The sequence below is a fragment of the Lethenteron reissneri genome, chromosome 43 (genome assembly GCF_015708825.2).
Source record: "Lethenteron reissneri isolate LAM-NWPU_2019-01 chromosome 43, ASM1570882v1, whole genome shotgun sequence".
Lineage (NCBI taxonomy): Eukaryota > Metazoa > Chordata > Hyperoartia > Petromyzontiformes > Petromyzontidae > Lethenteron > Lethenteron reissneri.
The window spans coordinates 2276052-2301686 of NC_083821.1; the positions used below are offsets into that span (position 1 = coordinate 2276052).

Below are 25635 nucleotides of genomic sequence, written 5' to 3' on the forward strand. Positions count from 1 at the left end.
GCAGTGCCCTATCCACCGCACCACCACTACATTCCCTACCAAGTTACTCATCTCACATCTACCCATTTATGGCTAAGTTGATCTCGGGGAGGTCCAGACCAGGTACTGATGGTACCACAGATCCAATCATCGGATTTAATTTTACTTTTCGAGACGCAACATGTGTATTTATGTGTACTGAACAAACGTCTGTTTGAGCCAAACCGGCGATACAAATGAAAAAATATGTGGGGGCGAAAGTTGCCGTGTCAGTGAATGCGCGCACAAAACGACTCTGGACAGATGGCAAGAGCCCACGAGGGAGAAATGCCAGCAAGGAGATGATGAACACGGTGTCGTTTAAACAAGATGCTTGTTTGTTTTATTGTTTGCTGTGGATTGCACACATTCATAGCAAACCGTCATCAAGTGGAACCGCGAAGCGCGCAAAAAAGTAATATAAGTTGTATACATTGGCGACAACAACAAAAACACACCAGAGGTTTAAAAGCGGTGCCTAATCTCAGCCTGAAGATTCCGGAACGCGGCTTAAATGGTCGCACGCCACATCCATCTCACCTTACTGTCTCCACAGGATGATAGGAACACATGGTACAACAATATAGTATGATGGAGAGGCGTGTCTTGGTGGTGTAGTGGTAGTGCCTTATGCCTATAAGCAACTACTCGGAGCCTCGCAGCGTTCCGGAAAAAATACCGAGTGAGAAATTAGACAGCTGCTTAGGAGCAAACTGCACTCTGTAGAGCATTTTTCTCGGCTTTCACATCTAAAGCCTCTGTTGCTCCCCATCAACATTTTACTTTTCAAAGCTTCAACCGGTTTAAAGTCTAGCATAAATAACAATTATTAACGCGCGAACAGGTTAAAAGGTAAACAAAACTCATTGGAATGCAAGTGCAATCGGACTGAAAATAAAGCCACCACCACCATCGTCATCATAATCACGAGTGCTCTTTTCTCGCTCTATCTCTCGCTCTCTTATTGCTCTGCCTGGAACGTCAATCTATTATTTAACAACAAAAACTGAAGCTACCCAGTGTGCGGGCCGTACAACTGCACCCCCCACGTGCCAGAAGGGGCCCACAGCTGCCCAGACGATGAAGAGGCAGAAAAATTGTACAGGGCCCCCGTCAACCACGGGATGGCACCACCCCTCCAATAATGCTGTATTCGTGGTCTCAAACAGAGGCGCTTTAATTACAATATCCTGTACGTGTAATAATTGATACGATTTCTATTTGTATAACATTTGAATGAAGCTGCATGTCAAAACGCTTTATCCAGTTTGAGTCCATTGCAAGGCTGCGTTAATGACACAGGTAAACGTTTGTTTTTTATTTCTGCTCGTGTAACATTTTTCATTTGTCAATGGTGATGGTGACACCTTGTCAGTCAAGTGATAAATAGACTGTCCCATTTTAGCAAATGCCTTTACAACGAAGTAATTAAGCACATTTCTAAACAATTGAAATGCATTGGGAAAAAATATATTCACTTACAAAAGCTGCTTTTTTTTCAACGCGTGTCCTTTTAAATAAACGAGTCTTCAAATTCTCCGCGACAGAATTTTACGCGATAAAAGTCAGAGGCGGTCACGCTCCGTTCGGAGAGTTCGGATCGCCCCCAGGTACTGAGACTGGCGCTAGCACGCACCGTCACACTCACCTACGGATCGTCGAGCTGGGCAAGAAGGGGGGGCGGGGGGGGCACGGGGGTGTCAGAGTGCCACACAAGCACCGTCGCGAACCTGGGTTTGAATCCTGGTCTCAGCCCTCTGTGAGCATACTGTTGTTTACGTGGACCGACCTGATGTTAGGTGGATCTGCTAACAATAAAAAAAATCCGTCCGTGCCAAGTTTGGTTTTCCCCCCTCGTGTCGCATTTCCAGCTCTCCATTTGTATTTGAGAATGAAAACCGGACAAATGAGTGGAGAGCTCAGAAATAGTCTTGTGACAATGATAGTACCTCATGGGACTAAGTATTCATTAAACAATGGCCCACAGAAGCAGATCCCACAGAGCCACCTCAGAGTACCTTCCGAGTGACTTTTGTTCCAGACTTTCCCACACTTTGGTAACGACCGATGGGACACATCACCGTCACCGCCTTAAAGCCCGAGTGTTAGCGAGGGGGAAGGCCTCGCCAACTCAACAGACGACGCGTGTGCGCACGCGTGTGCACGGGCATTGGCGCTCTCTTTATCAGAAGGGAGCAACAACGTCCACGCTGCTTCCCAGGACAACTGCTCTGGTGGGAGTCCTAACAGTGGTGTGCGTCGTCATCGTCGATTCAGGGCTACGATTCTGTCCAGACATGGTTTGCGTTCATCGTGTTTAAAAATACTCCTTTGTTGTGTCCGCCTCGCAGCTGTCTCAATATCTCTCCGTTGACGTGCAGGGTCTCCGTTTGCATATACGTCGAATGAATTGTAAACATTGGATTTTGATGCGCGCCTCATTAACTCTTAAGAATCAACTCTCATTGTATTAAACTCCATTCCCACAGCCATTCGTGCTGTCGATTTCCTTGCCCCAGCTCAAGTCAAGGCGCAAGACCTTCCCCGTATTCCGCTGCCTATGACCGACTGCCTCCATCAACTCGATAAATATAACATTGCCCCATGTTATTGTACAGTGTCTTGAGACGGTGGTGATATTTATACACTACATAAATACACACTTGAGGGTTTCTATGTAAATGTATGGGTCTCTATGTAAGTCTATGGTTGTTTGTGTCAGTCTATGGGTCTGATTCTTGGGATCCCTACGAGTCGTAGGTCTGCATGCGAGTCTACGGGTTTCTTGATCAGCCCGCGGTGGGCTGTATAGCACCACGAGACGTGGGCCCGCTCATACGCCACATCACATTGCCGGACTGACGATCCTTTACCCGACCGTTTTCCGTCACGTTCCAAATCAATGCAGCCGCCGCCGCGAGTCACGGGACACCCAACGCGGAGTTCACCCAACTCCTGCTCAAAGCTGCGCCACTCAAGTGCAACCGAAGCGGCGTTTCTGTACGACGCCCGTCGTCCGGCATCGCCGCTCGTACTCTCCGACGCGGACGCCCCACCACCGCCCCCCCCTTTGCATTCCTCATCACGCGTCCTCCCCCTCGCACGTCGACTCGAAAAAAACACGCGATCTCCGCCCGACGAACGTAAAATGTTAACACTGCGTCCACGTTCACGCTCGCACATAACACCGTCGGCGATTTGCGTAAACCGCGCCGGTGCGCAGCAGCCGTTCGTGATCGAATGCCACCAACCGGCGATGGCGACGGCACCCCCTTGCGTTGCCCCGCATTTTTTTTTTTATTGGGGACCGGATTTGAGGGTCGGGGCTCGTAAGACAGAACTGTCCCCACCTTTCCCCACATCCAAAACAAAAAACGATAAAAAAATAGTCAGCACACTGCGGTCGGTAATGCTCGCTCACCTGTGCAAAAATACACGCACGTATTAACGAAGGCACAAACGCACGCACACACGCACGCAGAGAACCTCGCTCACCTCACACGCACACCGCACTCTCACATGTGCGTGCACACACTACACTGCACCACACTCGCGCGCGCACACACACACTATTATGCACACAGAGATCCCTTGTATAGCCTTTAAAAGATGGGCATGTGCTGCTAGCGGGCCCCGTTATGGACGACAGCACACAACGGGGGGGGGGGGGGGGGGGTGTGGCAAGCACCACTCCCAGCCGCCTTTGTCTCCCCAGTGCGGACGTTGTCTACACACTCTACCAGGGTACTCATTGAAGGCTGAGTCGACCGAGGAGAGGAACAGGCCCGGTTCTGATATCACTCGCCACTGACGGAAGCTGTGGTCGAGAATCGAACCGAGGTCGCCGGGTTCGTAGCGCAGTGCGCTAACCACTGCGCCACGACTCCCCGCTTTTATGCAAAATACAAAAGATTGCCCCATTAGTCTTTCACAGACTGTTGGGGCAAGTGCCGACAGTGGGCGCCTACCCACACTCTCACGCACACGCACACACTCGCTCAAGTAATGAAAATAATGGAACCCTGTATAACGGCACCTGGATCGCATTGAAGCCGTGTGCCCAGGCCACAACCTTCAGCGCTTCCGAGACTCGACCGCGCAAATGGTATCAAGGAGGGGGATGAGGGGGAAGCCAACTCTGCTCCTGGCCATCATCACCGCAGTCGTCGTCGTCAGCCACAACACTGCCTTACAACGCAGAGCACGTGGGGCCACATTCAAAATGCGAACAAAAACTTTCGAAATGCGCTTCCTTGACGTTGTTTTTTTTTCCCCCGGGTGCTGGCGACTGGAAGACGTCGGTGCATTGTCATTGAAAAAAAAAATGCCTTGACATTGCTCTCCGATGCGTTTTTGGGTTGACATCGTGGCAAAACAACACAACCCGGAAACCACATCGCAGAGCTGTACAGAACAACGGCGGACACCTGCGCTGTATCAACACTCATGCCAGCAGCGTGTAGATTGGCCTTAATTAAGAGTTGCTTTAACTTCCTGGGCAATGGCCATTCTTCTGTGCGGAGGCAGGCCACAGCTTAAAAATATTATCCTACTTTTATATACCTCGTTATCTGGGCGATACAACAGCCACGGATTTACCAGTACGGATGTAATTAGACACTACAAAGAAGAGATGGGTTAAATTTTGATTTAAAGCTTCAAGAATATGAATAAGAGATGGGTTCTTGTGCAAATCGTGCCAATCTGCTCGGCAAAAAGGAACTCTTACGAAAGATAAAAGTCCCAAGAAATGCTCGAGTTCACGTGTGCGATGATCAGTACCGAGCAATCGGCTCCTCTTCTCGACACGATTGTCTCGGTCGAGGCTCACGACTCCATTCACGCATTCACTGTTTTTTTGTTTACATCCATTGTAGTGAGTGTAGCGACCCCTAGTGGCTGCAGGGGTTACGCTAACCCCATTGGTTAGGACGCAGAAAATCGATACGAACAACCCGACGCGTGTAATCGTGAGCGCAACATTCGATGCTTACCGACGAGCTGATGCGTCGTTACTCGGCCAATTTGCAGGTTCTGCGTCCCAACGCTGTAATTCCGCGACCGCCTAGCGTACCCAAGGTGAATGTAGGCAAAGGCAGCGATGATCATAACAGAGGCAGCGATGATCATGACGGAAACGAGGCCGTGCTTCCGACCTGCGCTCATTCACCACTGCTAATGCAGCCCGCCTCCCCCCCCACCCGCCTTGAGCGCTCACACTGCCAAGTCGGCAAAGCAGACAGTCGCAAACATTTCTACAGCGCGTCCAAGATTACACCTCCGCCACCCCCCGCCCCCAACCCACTCAATGCCGCGTGGAGCTGTAGGCGCCCGCCGTGGGGGGCAGCACGGACTCGGGGGGCGGCAGCGACGTCGCCGCCTTTTGCTGCTCCCGTTCGCGCTCCTCCTTGACGAGCGTGCGGTACGAGAAGGCGAAGGGGTCGGGGGTCGCCGCAGCCAGGCCCGCGGTCGCGCCTGACACGCGCAGGCGACGGGCGAGTGAGACAGAGAAACTCGCGCGCACGTCATGCGATTGTCCTTCCCCCACACCTCGCTGATTAGCGTGGTTGGCTGCATATGGTGCGAAACAAGTTCAACATACATACTATACTACACTACTATACACTATACACTACACCTTACACTATGTACCAAACACTGTACACTACACTATTACACACTACACTACTGTACACTTCACCACGATACCAAATTAAAGACTCAATCTTTAGAACTGCTTTTCGTGATTCTTTTGTAGTCCTTCCCCCGCACCTCCGAGTAGCACGTTTGGCTATGTACGATGCAAAAGAAGTTCAATATACGTCTATACATACTTGGCGAGTGATAACTGCACTGGAAAAGGTAAGTGTATGTATATTGAGCTTCGTACGCAACCATACGAAGCCAACTGTGGCTAATCGGAGGTGCGTGGGAAGGACAACAAACTAAACACGAAAAGCAGTTGTAAAGAAATTATTTTTCAATCTAGATGATTTAAAAGTGCATAGCTCCAGTGGCTTCCTAATATCGGAAGAGCGTTCCAGACGGCCGCAGAACCGCATCCGAAAGCGCGCGCTGCAGTGATGGCGGTGTACGATGTGTAACGAACGGACAATTAGCAAACGATGTACAATGTGCCCGATCTAGATACATCTCAGAAGCCCAGCAGCGAGCAAGCCTGGCACGTCGTGCATGGCCGAGTGAACGCCAAGCACGACCGCACTGTGATAGGGTTTGTGGGGCTACACGGTCGGCAGAAAGGAGTGCAGCAGAATAAATTGTACTGTACTTATATGCTCCCGCAACAACACTAAACCACACCCACCCCACGCGGTGAAGTATGGCCAAACCCCCAAGATTGCCATGGCGTGGGGAGGCCCTCATCCAGTATTACAACACGTCCGCAACGGTCAATCGTCGTGGCGCTCACCGGTGAAGTCGGCCGTGAGGAACGGCGATGGCGTCTTGCCGCGGTTTCGCGTCACGAGCAGCACGCCCAGAGCGCACAGCAGGCACCTGCACGTCATCACAAAAAGACAAAGGTCCCCCGTATATAGCCGACTGTCAGGGCAAGTGCCGTTACGGCGGGCAGCATCTGTGAAGGCCAGCACGGCACACTACGGGGTCAATGGCTAATGCCGCGACAGCAACACTGGTGGTGGTATCGGCAAGCAAATGCAGTACGGTTTATTCCCCCTTCCGTGCCTCTCCACTCTATAAAGTCGCGCCCAGCGATTCATTAGGCCATTCACACTTCATCGCGGTAAACGGTGATACACTCGAGAAATGATATATGGCACGGCGGGAGATGGCGATCGAAACGGCGCTCCACCACGTAACCGTCACTCACCCCAGGATGTAGAGGAGGACATTGAGAAGGGCTGCACCGTGAAACTGCTGGTAAAAGATACCACCTGTGACAAGCACACACACACGCACGCACGCGCACACAATCACGCGCACAACGACCACACGCTTAGTCTGGATAGACTTCTAGGGGTAAGCGCTCTTAGTAAGTGCTCTGGAAAAAAAAAAGGCTCCCGAAACTTGTGCCCAGTGTCAATAAAGTTACACAAATCTGGTCTTACACAGACACACCACCAAAGTTTGCTTTCAAATAGAAGGAAAAATGCTGTGCCTTAAAATCTGGAGAATATGGTCATTATCATCGTCATCATCATTGTCATAGTCTGTACCCTTTGGTCAGCTCATTAGCAATCTCACACACAGAAAAGCACACATTCATGGATGCACATGAACGCCCATACTCTTATATACACCACACACACACATGCATCAAATACAAAAATTCCCACACTCACACACAGTTGACATGGGAGAGGCCCAGGATGGGTTGAGATAATCGCCACTCAAGTTAGCCATGGCCAGGAATTGCAGTCAGATAATGGGTTTCAGCGCAGTGCCCTGACCACTACGTGACTGCTCCCGAAAGACAAAGATCCCCTACAGATCATATGGGCAGGTACTGTAAGCACGCACCTATTAAGGCCACTATAGCACATGAGGGGGTGGTGTGACAAGCACCATGCCAGGTCGCCTTTGCCTCCCTAGTAGTGACGTTTATACATATCAGGAACTCATTGAAGGCTGAGTCTACCTAGGCGAGGCCCAGGAGCGGTTCAGATATCATCACTGATGTTGGAAATTGACTCAGGTCGCCAGGTTCGCAGCGCAATGAGCCGCACACACACTCGTTCACTCACACACACACGTGCGCGCACACCAGGGGATAACGGATTTGTGTGCCGTACCTGCAATTATCGTATGCCCGAAGCACATCTTATATAAACGCAAATGCAAGGATGTAAAGCTGCAATAAAATCTGAAACTCATTAAAATCCCAAGTACGCCATCAAGAAGGGAGGACGCACCAATGCTCCTGCAATCGGCAAATCATGCAGCGTTAACAATACGAAATGGAAATTTGGTAATTAGTGTTTTCACTCGGGGTACATTAAATATGGGCAGCTCCAGAAGAAATCTTCAAGGAGGGGTGCAATAATGCCTCATAGACCGTCACCCCTACTGCCCCCCACCCCGCTTCAACCTCCAGTTACAGTAAAACTAAATAAACACGTGGATTAGAGAATGTAGAAAAGTTAACGACATCACATTCACTGGTGAGAAAAGAAAAAGCACCTCCAAGCAGAACTTAATAATCGTCCATAATACAGGGTTTTTTGGGTTAGAGCGCGTAAATATGTCGTTAAACCCGCCACCACGCGACACAGCCAACAAGTAAGGGTTGTCACGTAAACAGAACATGACAATTCGTCACTAGCACAGCACTAGTGTGTAGTGTATAGTGTAGTATACTAGTACAGCACACCGGTGTGTTGGAGAGCAAAGCCACAACATTTACAATCTGAGTACGACGTTTTGCCAGTAATTACAACCAGCTTCATCAGGCAACAGCCAGATTTGGAGACATCCTCCTGTTTCATTCTACGTCTCTACATATAAAGAAATTTTTTATCAGTTTATTGGACTCTTGGCTTTCGAGACAAATATTAACAAGCAGCATTTGTTTAAGCCAGCAAACGCTGGACCAGTTTGAACTTTCTGGGTCTCAACAGCGGAGTCAGGCTTGTTTTTACAAATTCTGCTGGTTTACGAGATATCATTTGCAACAGCACTCATTCTGAATAAGCAGATCTCCATTCTGTGTCTCCATCAGCCTTGGGGTCAGGACACTTCATCTGGAAGGGATCATTGCCGTGGTTGAGACAAGCGAAGGAGTGGCAGCCGAAAGGAGTTGAATGAGCACGACATGAGCCGTCCAGCGTGGGAGACCGAACGATGAAATCAGCTCGTACCAGAGGTCGCAATTGGGTACCCGATACCCGTACCCTACCCGATACCCGTACCCTACCCGATACCCGGCTACCCGTACCCAGGCCGGGTATGGGTACCCGTTTGCGACCTCTGGCTAGTGCACAGGCACCAGATGAGCGCTGTTATCACGTGAGCGCGACATATGGTGACGGCTGTGGGGAGGGGCCTTCATCCAGCAGTGGATTGCTCATTGGCTGATGATGAAAATCAAGACAATAATTTGCAATGTCTACTCGTCAAAAAAAACCAAGAGATTAAGAAATAAAATGCGTTCTTTAATTGACAATTTTACCAACCAAGTGAAATTGCATACGCTTGGTAATTGCATTGCGACGTGTGCTCGTGTCTGAGCCGTGCGTGCCAGGTTTTAAATTGCCCACTGCTATTAAAGCCGACACTAGGTAAGTGGCCAGGTGGCTCAGAGGTCAGAGCTCGAAGCCGCCACCACCACTTAAACCTTGCTTTTCGAATCTGGGCTTCAGACGCCTGCGATTAAACTGGGTTGTCAAGTGCAGCGAGATGGTAGTCTTACAAAAATTGGTGACCCAATGACTGCGCATGAAAATAATCTATTGATTAATTTGGAATTTTTACTATGGTCAAAAAAAAAATGTTTCGTTGCCATGTGAAGAACATGTCTTTGTAGCAGGGTGTGTGGATATAAAATGTAACTTCAAGGGATAACAAAAGTAGTTCTGAGATCTCTCCTCCAAGTGGTCGTTCTCTCTAACAAGGCGATGCGTTCAGTATAGGAGTGTCTTCTCCTTGAAGAACCAGATGGAAACCCATACAGAACGGGGGAGAAGTCCACACAGAACAGCGTCCGAGTCAGAAATCGAACCTGGGCCCTTCTCGCTGCGAGGCACAAGCGTTACCCGCTGCGACGCCACCCTGCCGCCAATTCGGAACGGGGATTGCCGATGCCGGCGAGCCAGGTGCGATGAATCACACTCCCCGAGTTTTTACCTGCAGCCACAGAGCTGATCGTGGAGAAGATGTAGTTGATGGGGATGACGCGAGTGGAGCCGAACTGCTCCGTCGCCTGCCACAGGAAGCTGCGGATTGCAGCAACGAACAAACCGACAGGCCGGTCCGGTTAGGAGAGGGCCTTCAATTTGCGAGGGGATGTAATGGTACAAACAAGTTAGACTCTCTACCTGTTGCGTGAATACGGTTACTAACTCCAAAACATGGACCATGTAAACCTTTGCATCGCCCCATCTATATATATACACAGCTCTCAAACGAAGAAATTGAATGGCTAAATCACTCAGAACCGAGTCTCGACTAACAGTGGCTCTTCACTGACCACACGAATGAAGAGGTTAACATAATAATGCAATAGCTATGGAACGCTTCCAACATGCAGATAGCCCGAAGGGCACCAAGCTCTTGCGCATATTTGCAACGTTGTGCTCTTCGCTGCGGTTTGCGGTCTACAGGTTTTGGGCAACCCCGTTAGATCGATGTGGCAAGTCCAGAACAGCGACACGTTGCAGCAAAGTTTGGTTCATATTGGGTCAGGCCCGTCGCCACCCACCCCACCTCATTCCCAGTTACGAACGGAGAGAGCTGATGCATAAACACTTTCAGACTCAGTTGGGAACGTACGTACGGGCGACACACGAGTTTGGTATGGCAGCTTACACTCAAGTGCATGTGTTCTCACGGACGTATGCTAAGGATGCTATATTGCGATAAACAATAACTTTGAACAAAGTGTGGAATGGCCAACCTTGCATAACACCTATAGAGTTTAGTATTGTTGTGGGTGAGCTGTGTGGCGAGTTTGGTACTGATTGGGTAAAGGGGTACCCCCGTTTTCTTGACAACATGTGAAGTGTTCTCAGATGGACAAATGGAAATCTACCCTGGGCATAGCAATGAGTAGCCTAGCAGCCGTTAATTACAAACTTACCTCATTGTTTTATATGTCATATTAACATTCCCTTACGATTACTATGCTCGATTAGCCAGCCAGCGAGTTCAGTTAGTACAGAACGCAGTGTACCGTACCCTACATTGACAAAGACCTTCTAGAACTCCAGTTCTTGTGACCCACAAAGGCATGTCGCTCTCCAAGTGTACCAATCTTCTCTGCTCAAATACAAACTCAGGGCCAGATTCTTAGTCCAGGCCCACTGGGATTTTTGTACACAGTGTTGGTGTACGGTGCTTTTTCTGCAATATTTTGCTGTCTTTTCTTGGATTTTCTGTTTGCATATAGTCACTTTAAGATGTTTTCTTGTTCATGTTTTTTAAATCCTTTATATTAAGTTTGCTTGCTTGCTTGCTTAGGACCGTGCAAATCTATCGGTCGTTTTTTAACCCACTTCCCGTGATCCAATCGAGCTGACATTTTGCACACAGACTCGTTGTGCGTGAAAATGAATTTTCGTGAAAAATATTTCCAAAATTTTACACTGTTTAGGGGAAAAAAAAAATGTATTTACCAATTGGTTAATGCTGGCACACAATCATCTGACCCATAGGTGGCAGCCATCTCAAGCCAGAGGACGAGAGGACTCTAGCCGCCCGTTTCAAAGACCAATGTGGGCTGGGTTGTGGCCCATTGAACACGCATATAAAGGATTTATAGTGAAAAACTTAGTTTTTACGGGTTAATTTTTTTGTTTGTTGCGGTTGCACCCGATTCAAGAGCCGAATGGCTCACAGGGCTATACCTAATAAATGAAACTTGAAATGAAACTTGAAACTTGGCTCTGCCTCTAACGCTCAGGTTCATTGTAGGCTGGAGCCGCTCAGATGCTTCCAAAGACGCATGAGCGAGTGGACTCAGCCATGGCTTGGCTTAGGCTCGACTCGGGCTCGGCTCATGGAAATCTCGAGCGAGGCCGGGACAATGATCAGAGCCAACTCTAGCTAAGCGTGCTTTGTGCTGGCTGAATGGAGCCACAGCCAAGCCTGAACCGAGCCGTGATAGGCCCAAGTCATAACTTACTATAAGGGCCTCATTATAGCTAAACAATAGCCCTATGTGACAAGGAGAGCGCCGATTCAAGTCTACATGGACATCCTGTGTGCCTGTACGCGTGCGTTCGTGATGCAGAGAGCATCGCTTCAGATTGACGTTGACATATTGTGTTGTGCGTCTCATAGAGACATAGGCCGATTCAAATTAATTAGCGCTCTCTAAAATCAAGCGGACCGCGATTCACAACCATCACGCGTGTGCCGCACATAACCACTTGATAATCTGCACCCAAACGTGGGTGAGTTGAATGTACAGAGATTGAACACGGCTATGAGTAAAATCAACCTTTTTAGACAAAGTCAAGGGAATAACCCTGCAGTGGTTCCCGCACGCGACGAGAACGAATCCGGACGAGGATCTCACCCTCGGTGACGTGGGCACAATGGTGGAAGGGACGACAGAATACTCGATCGATAGATGCAGCGGTAAAAGTAGATGGAACGGAATTGAGATTGAGCCAAGCGATCATGCCGATTCTAGAGCACGACTGAATTTTGTCCGGCCCTATTGCCGCTAACGAGCCGACGGCCAGGGACAGGATGGACGATGATGATAATTAAATTGGTGAAACTGGAATGAGGGAGCATGGTGGGTCGCAAGGACTGGAGTAGGTATGGGACCCTTTCAGCGAGGACTGAGCGTGTTTTAGACACGATCCATTACGATGGCAAGAGGTTCCGATCTTTGTATTACCAGGAGCCCCGTTGGTGTGGTGTGAATGTTTTCACGCGTGACCTGTGCGTGTGGGTCCCACGTGTGTGATGGCCACGTGAGTGACAACGGTAGCAGCTAGTAGCGCTGCGGCGTGGGCAACATTTGTGTTTGTGTGATCGTCGGCGTGAATGCCGCCACCCACTCAGCCTGGAAGAAGGCGGAGCTCATCATAGTGACGAGCAGCACGTAGAAGATGGGGTAGGTGAGCTGCATGCTCCCCGCCACGGACAACACGAGCATTCCTGCCACGCCCTGCATGGAGATCACGGCCACGGAGCCTACGCGCAAGTCGCACACACGTCGCGCAGATACGCGCGTCGGACGATGCAACGTCGGTAGAGAGTCGCAGACATCACGGCACACCGGCGTCACGTGTGGTGGCCGCCGCGAGCGCCACCCAAGAAGCTCGCGGCACGACCAGACGGGCGCACGTTGCGCATGGCACCGTTACACACACACGCCATGCACGCACAGGTCACCCACACTAATAGGACCAATAGCGCCCACATACGCGGAACGCCACCCACGTGGCCCACACACCACATGCCACACATATCACAAACCATGACACCCATGCAACACACACATCACACACACACACACCATGCAAGCTGTTACCTTTATCCACCACGCATGCCAACCCACACCGCACAAACCATGCTACCTGTGTAGCTCATGCCAAACAAGGACATGATACACACCCACGTCATCCGCGTCACCCGCACTGTGTTAACCACGCCTGCTTTAAGCCACCATTGTGGCATTCACAACCACAAGCCATATCCACGACACTTTGGGTTTCAACGTTATCACAACTGGCCGAGTGACTTGCTCCATACCATTAAACAAAGCCTGTACTCAAGCCAGGCAAAGTGAACTCCATGTATAGTCCTTTTGTGAAAAACCCACTACTGGATGAGAGCCTGCTCCATACTATGCAGATTATGCCTGACCTATCTGACCACACTACACCAAGCTAGCCAGTGCAGTTTGGTATGTATGTTGAACTTATTTCGCACCGTACGTAACCAACCGTGCTAACCACTGCCCTGGGGTTGCTGCTCTCGGTTTATAACCACCAGCTCTCGGGGGCCACCACTATTACGCAGGCGGCTGCGTAACCTAGCGGTCAGTTGCACAATGTCAGGCACGCAGTGTTCAATTTCCGTGCCAAGGGCAGAAGGGGCAATGAGAAGGCTGACCGACGGGCAAACGGTGGCCCCCCCTTGGGAGCGGGGGTGGAAAATAACCCGGCAAAAAACGATTTCAAACAAGCCGGTGCCGGCAACGGAAGCGCCGGTAGAAAGAGAAATCTTAGCCGCTAAATCATGCACTCGCATTCATGTATGTGCAGCACAAACAAAAGACGAAGATCCCCCGTGCAGCCTTAACAGACTGTTAGGGCAAGGGCTGTCAGCGAGCACCTATGAAGGCTGGCATGGCACACGAGGGGGTGGGTGGCCAGCACCACGCCCGACCACCTTTGTCTCCCGAGTGGCAATGCTTACACACTCGGATCACCGGGTTAGTAGCGCAGTGCGCTAACCACGACACCACTGCTTCCCACAAAAACAAGTAGTCACAGACACACCTACATGAACACAAAGACACGTAGTCACAGACACACCTACATGAACACATACATAAATGCACACATACAAGAAAACATCACTAGACTGCTACTTGGATTTAAGCTCTGAGCCAGTGATCTCCCAAGAGTTTAGTTCGGTGTCTGCACACAGGGTGTGGCCGACACCGATTAATTTAACAGCAGCTGTGTTTTCGGCACGAATCACACCCCTGACATCACAGCCACACCTGGCAACGACATTTTTTTGGAAAACAAGGCAGGCCAACTCTCGGCGCAGGAGTTTTATACACGCTGCGGCGATGCACACCAGCGCCCTGAAGGGTAAGGGTTTGTGGATCACATAAAGAGATTTGTCAAATTCCCTAACCCACTGGGCTGCGATGTGGCCAGGGAATGGAAAGTAGCGGGGGGGTCTGTTAGCCTGTCTCCTGAACTTGAGATGCAGCTATCCCCTCGCGTGTATGCCGTGCTGTCATTCAGGTTCTCCGGTTTTCATCCCACCATGAAGCCAAACACTCATTCATGGAATTGACCAAACATCTCAAAGCAGGACCAGCTTATAAAAGTCTTGTGAAACTTTGCTGGGTAAAAAAAAACACCCATTATTCTTATTATTGTTATTCAGCCCACTTACAGGCCCATTTTAAAAGGTCACTTTCACTTTGAAATATCAACGGCCAGGAGATGACAGTACAGCAAGTAGGTTCGTGAAGCAGTCTGCGTGGAGTGTTACCCGCCCGAACTTTGCTCACTGTAGCTAATAAGCCAGTCCAGATGATGAGGCCTCAACTGGTCTCGACGCTGGCCTCCCTCCTAACAGGCTCTCAGCCTGGGCCTTGGCTAGGCCTCGTGTTGTTCCGGCCACTACCTCAAACCCAGCCTCGTGGACCCCGGCGTTGAATCCAAGACAGACCGTTACCAATGAGGGATGGTGGTCTCTTACCGAGAAGGGCGGCGAGCGCCAGCACCATCAGCACGCTCTGCACCTCGCGGTGTCGGTAAAAATACAGCAGCAGGCTGAAGGCAACCATCTCCACTGACTGTGCGTGCGCATGTGCGTGCGTGTGCGTGCGTGCGTGTGTGCGTGTGCATGCCAGCGTCCATGCGGTGTTTAATGCCATTGTCGACAAGTGGTTGTCGGAAAGAAGATGGGCAATTTAATAGACAGGATATATTTGGGAGAGGAGACATGCAAGGAGGATGATTAGAATATTGCATAGGGAGGTGTGTATATATTTACGTGTGTTTGTGTGTGTGGAATGAGGCAGGCACAAGAGGGAGGACACAGGAGGAAGATTATGAGTTAGTTGCATTTACAGCGACATGCTGGCAGATTCTATTTACCTACAACTACATCTCCCTGAATGTGCTCAATCTCATGAGGCATCGGTAGCTAAGCAGAATCTCGCCTGGTTAGCATTTGTATTGAAGATTGTTTGGCAATACCAGGTGCTGCAGGCTTCGGCTGCAAAGTGGTTACGAGATGATGGTATAGCAATGGATATGTTTTATTATCCATCTGTGCGGCGCTTTGAGTGTTACCACCTCGTGCACATGCCACGACAGCGGGACTCTCTTTAAAAAAAAAGTCTTTAGACTTAGTGAGGCTATCCTCGATAAAGGGCGTTGTATTATTATTCTAAAACGTTACAGCGTGCAACAATAGCGTGTGTTACGTAACATCACCATGCAAAATAAGTACTTACACTGTATATATACACACACACACACACAAGCGTTATACTTGGCGAGCAGGTCATGTGGAGACAAGTCCATTCCATTAGCGAGAGCATTCAGAGACAAGCCAAGTGAGAAAAGCTGGGCTGACGTAATGGTGGCAAGTAGGAATGAATGAATGAATGACCGTGTGTCACTGGATTAGACGCCGTGGTGGTTTTAAGATATGTCCTAACAGCAAGGCACCTACAGTGTGTGGAACGCGTTTTAAGGTGCAGCAGAGCCTCTCCCAATCTTAAAAGGAAGGGTGGGGAACCTCGGGCCCGTGGCCTCTACCCAGCCCGTAACTTCACTTCATACGACGCGCGGCCACTAAACTAACCATTTTGATTTTACCAGGTAAGAGGCCCACTGAGCGAAATAGTTATTTTTTTCAGAAGCGAACTGGCTGTCACAAATGATATCTCAACGAAGTGACTTATCACGTGGTAATTTATAGCAGCCAAATACTATAAACGCATTTAGATTCGAAATGGAGGGGAAAACTTTACTCCACCACATGATATCGCGTGGATTTTTCCACACGACCAAGGGGAGACACATGCAAACTCCAAATATACAGGCGCCCGGGTCGGGGTTGAACCCACGAACTCCTGCATACCAGGCGAGGTAATTAGCATCCCGCCACCGCAAGGCCCCTACATTTACATTTAGTGGCTAACCACGACAAAGCCACTGTTTGAACTAAAGCTCGGATCTTTCCGATTGCATGCCCACTTGCCTGATCGCCGATCCACCCGGCCGGTTCGCCGCGTTGGGTTATTTTGTCAAGGCTCAGTCACTTGTCACCGCAGCAAAGGCGAACTCTAATTGTCCGCAGAGTTATTTTTGGACAACGCTAAGCCAGCGGGTGTGTGTGTGCGCGTTTCATTTGCGTGCCGCCAAAGAAATTTGAAAGTCCAACTCGGCCCTTGGGAAAGAAAAGGCTCCCCACTCTCTGCTTTAAAGGAATGCCGATCACTGGCGCTAGCTACGCTTGAGTGCAGGCCTCTGGGTGCAGTTAAGTGGCCACAACTGTGCACATTGAAGTGGCTACACTCTGCTCAGCTCTCTCTTCAAGCCCACGTGAGCTTCTCTGCAGCCATCTGTTCAAGCCAAATCTTTATAAATATATAAAACAACAACAAAAAATGCCCTGAAAGTTCAGAAGTTTAACCATGGAATACTTTTGTTGCAGTTCTATAAGCCACCTGCCACGTTCCGGCTTCCGCATATTAGGACCCGATTCGAGAGTTGGACCAATTCTGTCCGATTCTTCGCGAAGCACGTGCCCATGCCACTACCACCAGAAATGGGGAAATCACCAAGTGACGTGGGGGGGGGGGGGGCTTTGGTTGTTCTGTCCAGACGTGGATGTGGCCAATTGAGCTCCGATTCATGACAGAGTTGCTGGATGGCGTCGAGTAAAACACGGGTGCCCCCCGCATCTTGCAAGACATTAAGTCAATGGAGGAGTAGGCCAAATAGCCTTTAGATAGGGCCCTTATCACCCGCAGTGGCATGAGCAAGCATGTGGCTCCAATATAGTTTAGTCTACGCTTCATCCAGCAGTGGACTGTTAAGAGGGCAGTAAGCACGGTGGGCTAGAGCTCGACAGGTGGTCGAAAGAATTCGATACGGGCGAGCGCGCCACAACTCATTGGCTAATTACGCAACTATTAGGGGTAATTACGTAACTCGATTGCCAATTGCCTTTTCATGAGCCCCTTTGAGTGTAACGGCTCTTCAAGTTTCCCAGTTGGCAGAGCGGAGAGAGAGAGCGTGCGGGAGAGAGCGTGCTGGAGAGACAGTGCTGGAGAGAGAGAGAGCGTGCTGGAGACAGTGCTGGAGAGAGCGTGTGGAAGAGAGAGCGCTACTCTTGTACCACATAGAGGAGGCACTGCCAGCCCACGAGGCGTTGCACCATCACCGTGGCAGATAGCTCCAGCGCAGTGTTAGGCGTGAAGGCGCCAATGAGGTACACGCCAACCACCACCACCACCGGGCCTGTCCGCATAAGCACACACGCGCACACGCACACCGTGACGATAATAGCCCCCGGTGATGTCAATGACCTAACAGAGAACGGCTTGACGACCACGTAAGAGAAAGATGTGGCACTACTTGAGCATATTGGCACAAGACAGAGGAAAGTGGAATCACATGGCAACAAGTGCATTGAACACCTACTATGAGCTGCCTGCCCATGGATCATGATGATGATGTCAATGAATTATGACGATTCAAATTTTTTTCCCATGTTGTCTTATTATTACGAGGCATGTAACCATTTAGCAACACCCACAACCTCAACAAAGCAAAATCCACGAATTGTAACAATACGGGGCTAAGATTGACGTCTAAAATCAATGTGTTATTGTCTCTATTTTTAGGGATTTAAGAATTCAGCCTGGAGAAATAGGAAGGATTTTCATGAAAGGGCCTTGCAATTTGATTCCGGAATTAATTCCTTTTGTCGTAGTTTTACAAAGTGTGTAACTATTCCCTCCAACCCATAGCAATTCAATGAATTGTAACGAAACGAGGTTGTGACATGAGCCAAGATTCAATTCATTTTTGTCTCTGTTATGAGACATGCAAAAATTTGGCCCCACATGTCCACGTGTGTGTGTATGTATGTGCGGACATACACACACAATGGGTAGTGTGGCGGTTAGCGCGCTGCGCTACGAAACTCACGACCCGGGTTAGATTCCCTCTTACGGTCAACACCAATGACTGGGCCTCCCCTAGATCGACTCAGCCTCAAATTAGTACCTGATGCAGTGTGTAAACATCGTCACTGGGGAAACAAAGGCGGCCAGGCATGGTGTTGGCCACCCAACCCCTTGTGTGCCGTGCCGGCCTTCATAGGTACTCACCAACAGCACTTGCCCCAAGTCTGTTAAGGCTATACGGGGAATCTTTGACTTTGTCTTTGGACACCCGCGGAATGTGTCATCACGGGACCTGTTTGATCATACTTCACCGTGCTGGTGAGTACGGATTGGTTAAGGTGGGGGGAGGTGGGTGGCTAGCACCGGTTCATACATCACTCGTCACCGATGTTAGCCTTGGCCGAAAATCGAGCTCAGGTTGCCAGGTTCACAGAGCGGAGATGACGTATAACCACCAGCCGATGTGACATCGCAGTGATTTTGAAATGCGCCGGTGGCGGGTTTGGTGACGGGGTACTTGAAACCGCAGACCACCACTCGCTTTCGACCGTCCCCTTGTGCAGTGCGGTGACTTGAGGTCACTAAACGCACCGTGTTGATTATTTATCATTCGTTTCAGACACGATCAAGACTCCAGACGATTTTACTCACCAGCTGCGTCGAAGGGTCGCACGCATTCCTTCATGAACACAGCCCCCAGCACGCTGCTCGCTACAAGTGGTGGAGACAGACGGGGAAGAAAGATTCTATCATCAACATCATCAACATCATCATCAACATCATCAACATCATCAGCCATAACCCTGAGCGTTTTGAGATGCAATTTTCATGAATGACGCTCAATTTTTTATTATTATTTGAATGATCACTCCACTGCTGGATGAAGGCTTCCCCCAGCTGTGAGCATCGCTCGTGGTCCTACAATGCAACAGTCCAACTGGCACGTGCACACGAGCCGATTACATCGCTCCATCTCCACGATGGACGCTCTCTCTCGGGTGTGTTCCCACCCTTGGCTGCCACTCGTTTATTCTCGCCCGTCAGCCAGTGACCCTTCTTACGATGTTCTACTAATCATGCCAACTTGCCTTTCCCAAGTCAATATGATGTTTTGACTAACAGAGGTTCTCTAATCCACGTGTTGTTTTTTCTGCCTCTCGATAAAATCCTTTTTCAATATGTCTTTCTGATTCAAGTAGGATGTATTCAACTTTTCTATACTTTTGAGGACAAACGCATGTTGGAAAGCGGTGGAGAATCAGCGCATGTGCAAGATTCTTCTTCATTCTTTACCATTAGCAAAGCTTTCATGTCAGATTTTACATAATGTACTTTCAAAATTCTTGTTTTTTTATCTTCTATCTTACATTAATTTTAATATTACATGAATTTCAGTAATATAGATTTAAAATCAATCTTAGATTGCTTTCATATTATTGGTTCTTTCGGTAAAGTCACGTAGAAGAGAAATAATAAAATAAAATAAAGACAAAACAATGTGAAAAAATATTTTACTATTATTTTATTATTTTCCTTTTACGTGACTTTACCGAAAGAGCCAAGAATATGAATCCCTGCAGTCACGAAAGCTTTAAATCAAAATTTAGATTGCTTTGTTACACAATTTCAAAAGCCTGTTCACTGCACTGCTGGCAGAAGAAACTCGACTAGAACAAACTTTAGAGGGTATTTGGTCTACTCTTTCACATCGACCGGATGCATTAGAAGTGGTTGTACCCATACTTTACCCCACCGCTTGCAACCTTCTGATCAGCCGTGGTGTTACCCATTCATACCACCGGGTGGACAGAGGGGGTGGGAGGAGATTTGAGGAACCTTCCACCATCGTTTCAACCGCAAATGGAATCAAGCAAGCGACCTCTGGATTGCAAGGGGCGCCATGGTGGCAAAGAGATGTTAACTACCTCGCCCGGTATACGGGAGGTCGTGGGAGCTCAACAGAGCCACTTTGTTGAGCTATCATTTTGTGACCAGCTCACTTCTGAAAAAGAGCTATATACATACAGTAAAACCTTGGATTGCGAGTAACTTGGTCTGTGAGTGTTTTGCAAGACGAGCTACATTTTTTGATAAATTTTAACTTAATAAACGAACGAGGTCTTGCAATACGAGTAGTACGTACAGTATACGCTTTGTCTGCCGAGCGTCACGTGATCACAACTGAACCGATGGTTCTTCTCTCTCTCTCGCTGCAGGATTGTGGGTAATCGTCTCCCATGCTTGGTCTCAGCCGACGTGCCTCACTCGTATAGTCAACATCCGTGCGAGCGTACACTGTTTACTAGTGTTGTGACCACGTGTGTGTGTGCGTAAAGCATTTTATTATTTTGTGTCCAAGTGTAGTGACTATTCTTTAGTAACTGTACTGGAAAAATGGCCCCCTCCTCCTCTCCTCTCTCTCGTCTCCCTCACACCAGCCACGATTAAATGTAATTAATACATTTGATTACTTTATATTACATTTAAATAATAAAAATATAAAATGGTATTTTGTATTAATAATTTTTACATGAATATTTTGGGGTTGTGGAACGAATCATCTGAGTTTCCATTATTTCTTATGGGGAAATTCGCTTTGATATACGAGTGCTTTGGATTACAAGCACGTTTCCGGAACGAATTATGCTCGCAATCCAAGGTTTTACTGTAGCTCAGTGGGCCTTACCTGGTAAAAAGACAAATCAAAACAAAAACAGTTTAGTTTATAGTTTTAGTTTAAGTCCAATGCAATAAAAATTACACCGCAGCAGCTTCCTGAATAGTTTAACACCTCTGCATATATATTTATGACCTGCTGAAGCCTTCAACAACCCCTTCCATTCAAAGACTTGTCAAACATTGGCGGTGGCGTGGACTTTGTCACGCAAGTGTGATCGACCATGTGTTTTCCTGCACTGCATTTCTTTGAAGGCAATTGCTTTTCCAGATCAAGCAATGTTAATATCATACAGTCTACTCAAACATTATAATTCTAGCTTATAGCTAGCTAGCTTATAAGGAAAAAATACGAATACACATGTTATCCCCATGCTTAAAATGGGAATCCTGAAATTGAGAGTAACCATGTCACCTGATTAGGCTTCCTTAAATAGGTACAGTTAATATGTTAACATAATACATGAATCGATTCTAATTGTATTATGATTATTCATCAGGGACAATTATTACATTATTATAAATGATCGTGTATCTAGTAGCCTATAGTTTTAGGTACTGGTAGAGACAGGGCCTTGTAAAAATTTACTTTAATTTTGCGACATGTGAATCACAGAAGATTTGCAACAATTTTAAACTCCCTTCCCATTCGTTTTTGAGTTGCAAGTTGACCAGTAGCTTTGTAACATAATCTAAAATCTGGGTAACGTAATAATCTTCATGGGGGGAGGAAATTAAAGCGTGATGTTTCTAGTCATCATTACAATTATTACACTGCGCCTGTCCCCCATAGGGAGCCCAGAGCCATTATAAACACAGAGACCGGAGCGCATTCTGTCCCAAATGGGGTGACGGGAATTCGGTGTGAGCTTTTCTCTAAAAAGCAATGACAGCTATAGTTGAAGAATCTGAATATTTATACTGGAGGAATCCTATGAGCAATAAAGCTCATTTCCACAGATGTCCAGTAGGCAACAGAGGCGGAGGACATACGTGAAAACAGTGGAGGTATTCAAATGTAGAGGCCTGACGTGGATGCGATTCCAGCGGCTCTTCGGTGAAAGAGACAGACGAAGGACTCTATCGCTTGTTGCCCAAGGACACAGCGGCCTCCGTGGCGAGATGTTATCACCGTTGCCTGGCATGCAGGAGGCCGTGGGTTCGATCCAGACCCTGACGCCTGCTGCTGCTGTATATTTGGAGTTTGCGTCTCTCTCTCTCATCATCATCATCATCATCACGGTGGTTAGATGTTAACTACCTCGCCTGGTGTGCAGGAGGTCGTGGGTTCGATCCAGACCCTGACACATGCTGCTGCTGTATATTTGGAGTTTGCGTGTCTCTCTCTCTCTCATCATCATCACAGTGGCTAGGAGATGTTAACTACCTCGCCTGGTGCGCAGGAGGTCGTGGGTTCGATCCAGACCCTGACGCCTGCTGCTGTATATTTGGAGTTTGCGTGTTCTCCCCGTGGTTGTGTCGATTGCTCCCAAGGTCCTCCGGTTTTTCCTTCCACATTTAGAAACATGCGTTTGAGTATATGACCTGCGCTAAATTTCCACACGATAAGCCACTTCGTTGAGTTATCATTAGTGGCCAGTGTCGCATCTGAAAAAGAGCTATACAGCTCAGTGGGCCTTACCTGGTAAAAAATGAAAAAAATATATATAGCAAAGCTAGCTAGCTTATAGCTGACAATTCTAGCTTATAGCTAGCTAGCTTATAAGATGGAAGATTTGTCCACACAGGTCTTACCCACGATGGAGATGGCGGCGACGGGCGCCAGCAGGATGATGGGCGCAAACCCGTACGCGACGAAGCTTCCCGTCTCGCCCAGGACCATGAGCACCAGACCGAGGCGCCACGCGGGGCTCTTGGCGTACGGGTGAGCGCACTTGCCCAGCCCGGCACGCACGTGCACGCTCTTCTACATTGGGGCAGCAGAGGTGGGGGCAGAGGGGGCGAGGTCAGGAACACAAGGGGCAGTCAGTGACAGGGGCAGAGGGGGTGAGGTCAGGGGTCGTTGTGAACATTTGGGTCATAGTAAACATTTGAAGAATTGGCAGAATGCGAAGTCGTGGTTCAACTCCTTTTTATCTCGTTTTTAGTATTTAATTTGGATATTTTTATTGTTTATTCGGTCTCATTTATACAACTTTGTTCGCTCCACAAGCTTAAATGTAACATTAGCATGTAATTTGCATGAATTAAATATGATTAAATCTTACCCACACATCTCAATGCATTCATCTTGAGCACATAAATCTATGCTAAATCTGTGAATCAATACTGCTATATGCTTACGGTCCAGGGATACATTTTTCTAGGTCGCTGGTAGACTGGAGTAGGGGTGCATGCGACTAGAAGCCTCTCTGTTGTAGCCACAGTCATCGCGAGAGGTGTTACTGCATGTGGTGCCCCAGGTGCAGAGATATATTTGTGAGTCGCTGACCTAGACACACCCAGCTGATATGAAGTCCTGCTACTATCCGTGACCTGTGGTCAGTCGTAAAGAAAATCCCTCGAGTGCTTCGTTTTTGCTGAGTGTGCACGGAATTAAGACTGCAAACTAAGCGTAAACATTTCCCGGGTTGTTACACCACAAACCACTGCCTTTAACCCATACGCATCCTGGAAACAAACCCTTACACAAGATGCAGAAGTCAGATTAAAATCTTATATTCTTAGGTTTTCGGTAAAGTCACGTAGGTAAAAAAATTTAAATTAATAAAAGTAAAATAAAATTAAAAATCACGACGTTTCGGAGGCAACACAACGTCGTGATTTTTATTTTATTTTTATTTTACTTTTATTAATTTTTATTTTTTTTACCCACGTGACTTTACCGAAAACCTAAGAATATGAATACTTGCAGTCACGAAAGCTTCAAATCTAGATTAAAATCTCTCTCAATTCTGTGCTCATCAATCAATATTTTAACAACATGGAACTGTGCAATGCCACAGGATGAAGGCCTCTCGAAACTGCCGCCACCTCTTGGGCACCAGGGATATAATGATCCATCTAGCACCTGACAATTAGCTGATTTCATCACTCCATCTCTTCGGTGGCGGGCCTTTGGCTTAACATGAGTCAAAATGCGTGGGTTTATGCATCGCAGAGGGGAATCTATTTTATTTAAGATTCCACGACAATTGGAATCGAGAATGGATCCCGTCAAGGATGATTTTTTTTTTATAATTGTGATCATGGATGAGCAATCCTTGTGTCAAGTGGCGCGCACGCAGTGACACTCACCTGCAGAGAGAACGCCCCGCTCAGAAGGAGGTTACAGCACACGATGAGCAGACATCCGATCAGTTGGTTCTGCAGGGCACAAGAACGTTCATCATTCACAGGCTTTCAGCTGAGAAGACGTCAGAGAAATAGTTGCTGTGATAACCTGTGTTGTTGTGCCTTTTGTCTATTATTATTTTTTATTTTGCTTGGTAGTAGGATTTTAATTTGCCTGGTTGTGGTTGTATATGGGATTTGGTACAGATATATATAATTAAGGTACAGCATTGTGGGATGCTATTAGCGTGAATGACGCTATATAATAATGAAAGTATTCTTATTAATTCTGAATTATTCAGGGGAAATGGGGGAGAGGAGGGCTAGCCCAGATCAAACTAAAATATGGATAATGAAAAACATGTTCATTAGACTACAAAAGTTAAAGGTGCAGCCCTGCAATTTCCTGCTCATGCAATGAGAGGGAGCTCGAAAGAGCCCCTTTAGAGGGTATTTGGCCTACTGTTCCACACCGTCCGCAAGTCTTAGAAGAGGTAGAAGAACTAGCCACACTGAACTCCACCACACATGACCTGCCGAGCGACTGTGGTCTATCCATTTAGACTGTTTGGTGGACAGAGGCAGGGAGATTTAAGAAAAGTGTCTATTTAAATTTCGATTTAAAGCTTTCGTGACTGCAGGGATTCATCTTCTTGGTTCTTTCGGTAAAGTCACGTAGAATGGAAATAATAAAATAATAAAACATAATAAAATAACTCTCACGACGTTTCGGCCACAACGCAAGCAGCCGTCCTCAGGTGGAGAGCAGGTCTGTCGAGTAGACAGAGTCTGTGCGTTGTGGCCGAAACGTAGTGAGAGTTATTTTTTTATGTTTTATTTTTATTATTTTATTATTTCCATTCTACGTGACTTTACCGAAAGAACCAAGAAGAAGTGTCTATGTGTTTCACCTGCTGCGCTGGGAGATATATTCAGCGACCTATGAACTGCAAGTCATGTGGCTAGCCGTTATACCATGGCAGCATCCCATGCGAAAGAAAGAGTACCGTCTTGTTTTCATTGTACAGTCATCCTGAGAGCTGTATGTTCATGGACTTTATCACATGTAGCTGCTCAGAAAAAATGTTCATTAGAAA

At 47.9% G+C, this 25635-nt stretch overlaps 1 protein-coding gene across 1 annotated transcript in view; it reads right to left on the bottom strand.

Annotated features, from left to right (window-relative positions):
• Positions 1–335: 335 nt before the first annotated feature.
• LOC133353209 (NIPA-like protein 2) overlaps positions 336–25635 on the bottom strand; it is a 31871-nt gene continuing 6571 nt past the window's right edge. The window contains exons 2-11 of the mRNA XM_061569277.1: positions 24503–24571; positions 23000–23171; positions 19220–19279; positions 17776–17897; positions 15118–15214; positions 12726–12861; positions 9841–9929; positions 6869–6932; positions 6449–6534; positions 336–5493 (exon numbers count right to left, since the gene is read on the bottom strand). Coding sequence (XP_061425261.1) covers positions 5324–5493; positions 6449–6534; positions 6869–6932; positions 9841–9929; positions 12726–12861; positions 15118–15214; positions 17776–17897; positions 19220–19279; positions 23000–23171; positions 24503–24571 — 1065 coding nt within the window. The 3' untranslated portion in view covers positions 336–5323. The remainder of the gene's footprint in view (positions 5494–6448; positions 6535–6868; positions 6933–9840; positions 9930–12725; positions 12862–15117; positions 15215–17775; positions 17898–19219; positions 19280–22999; positions 23172–24502; positions 24572–25635) is intronic.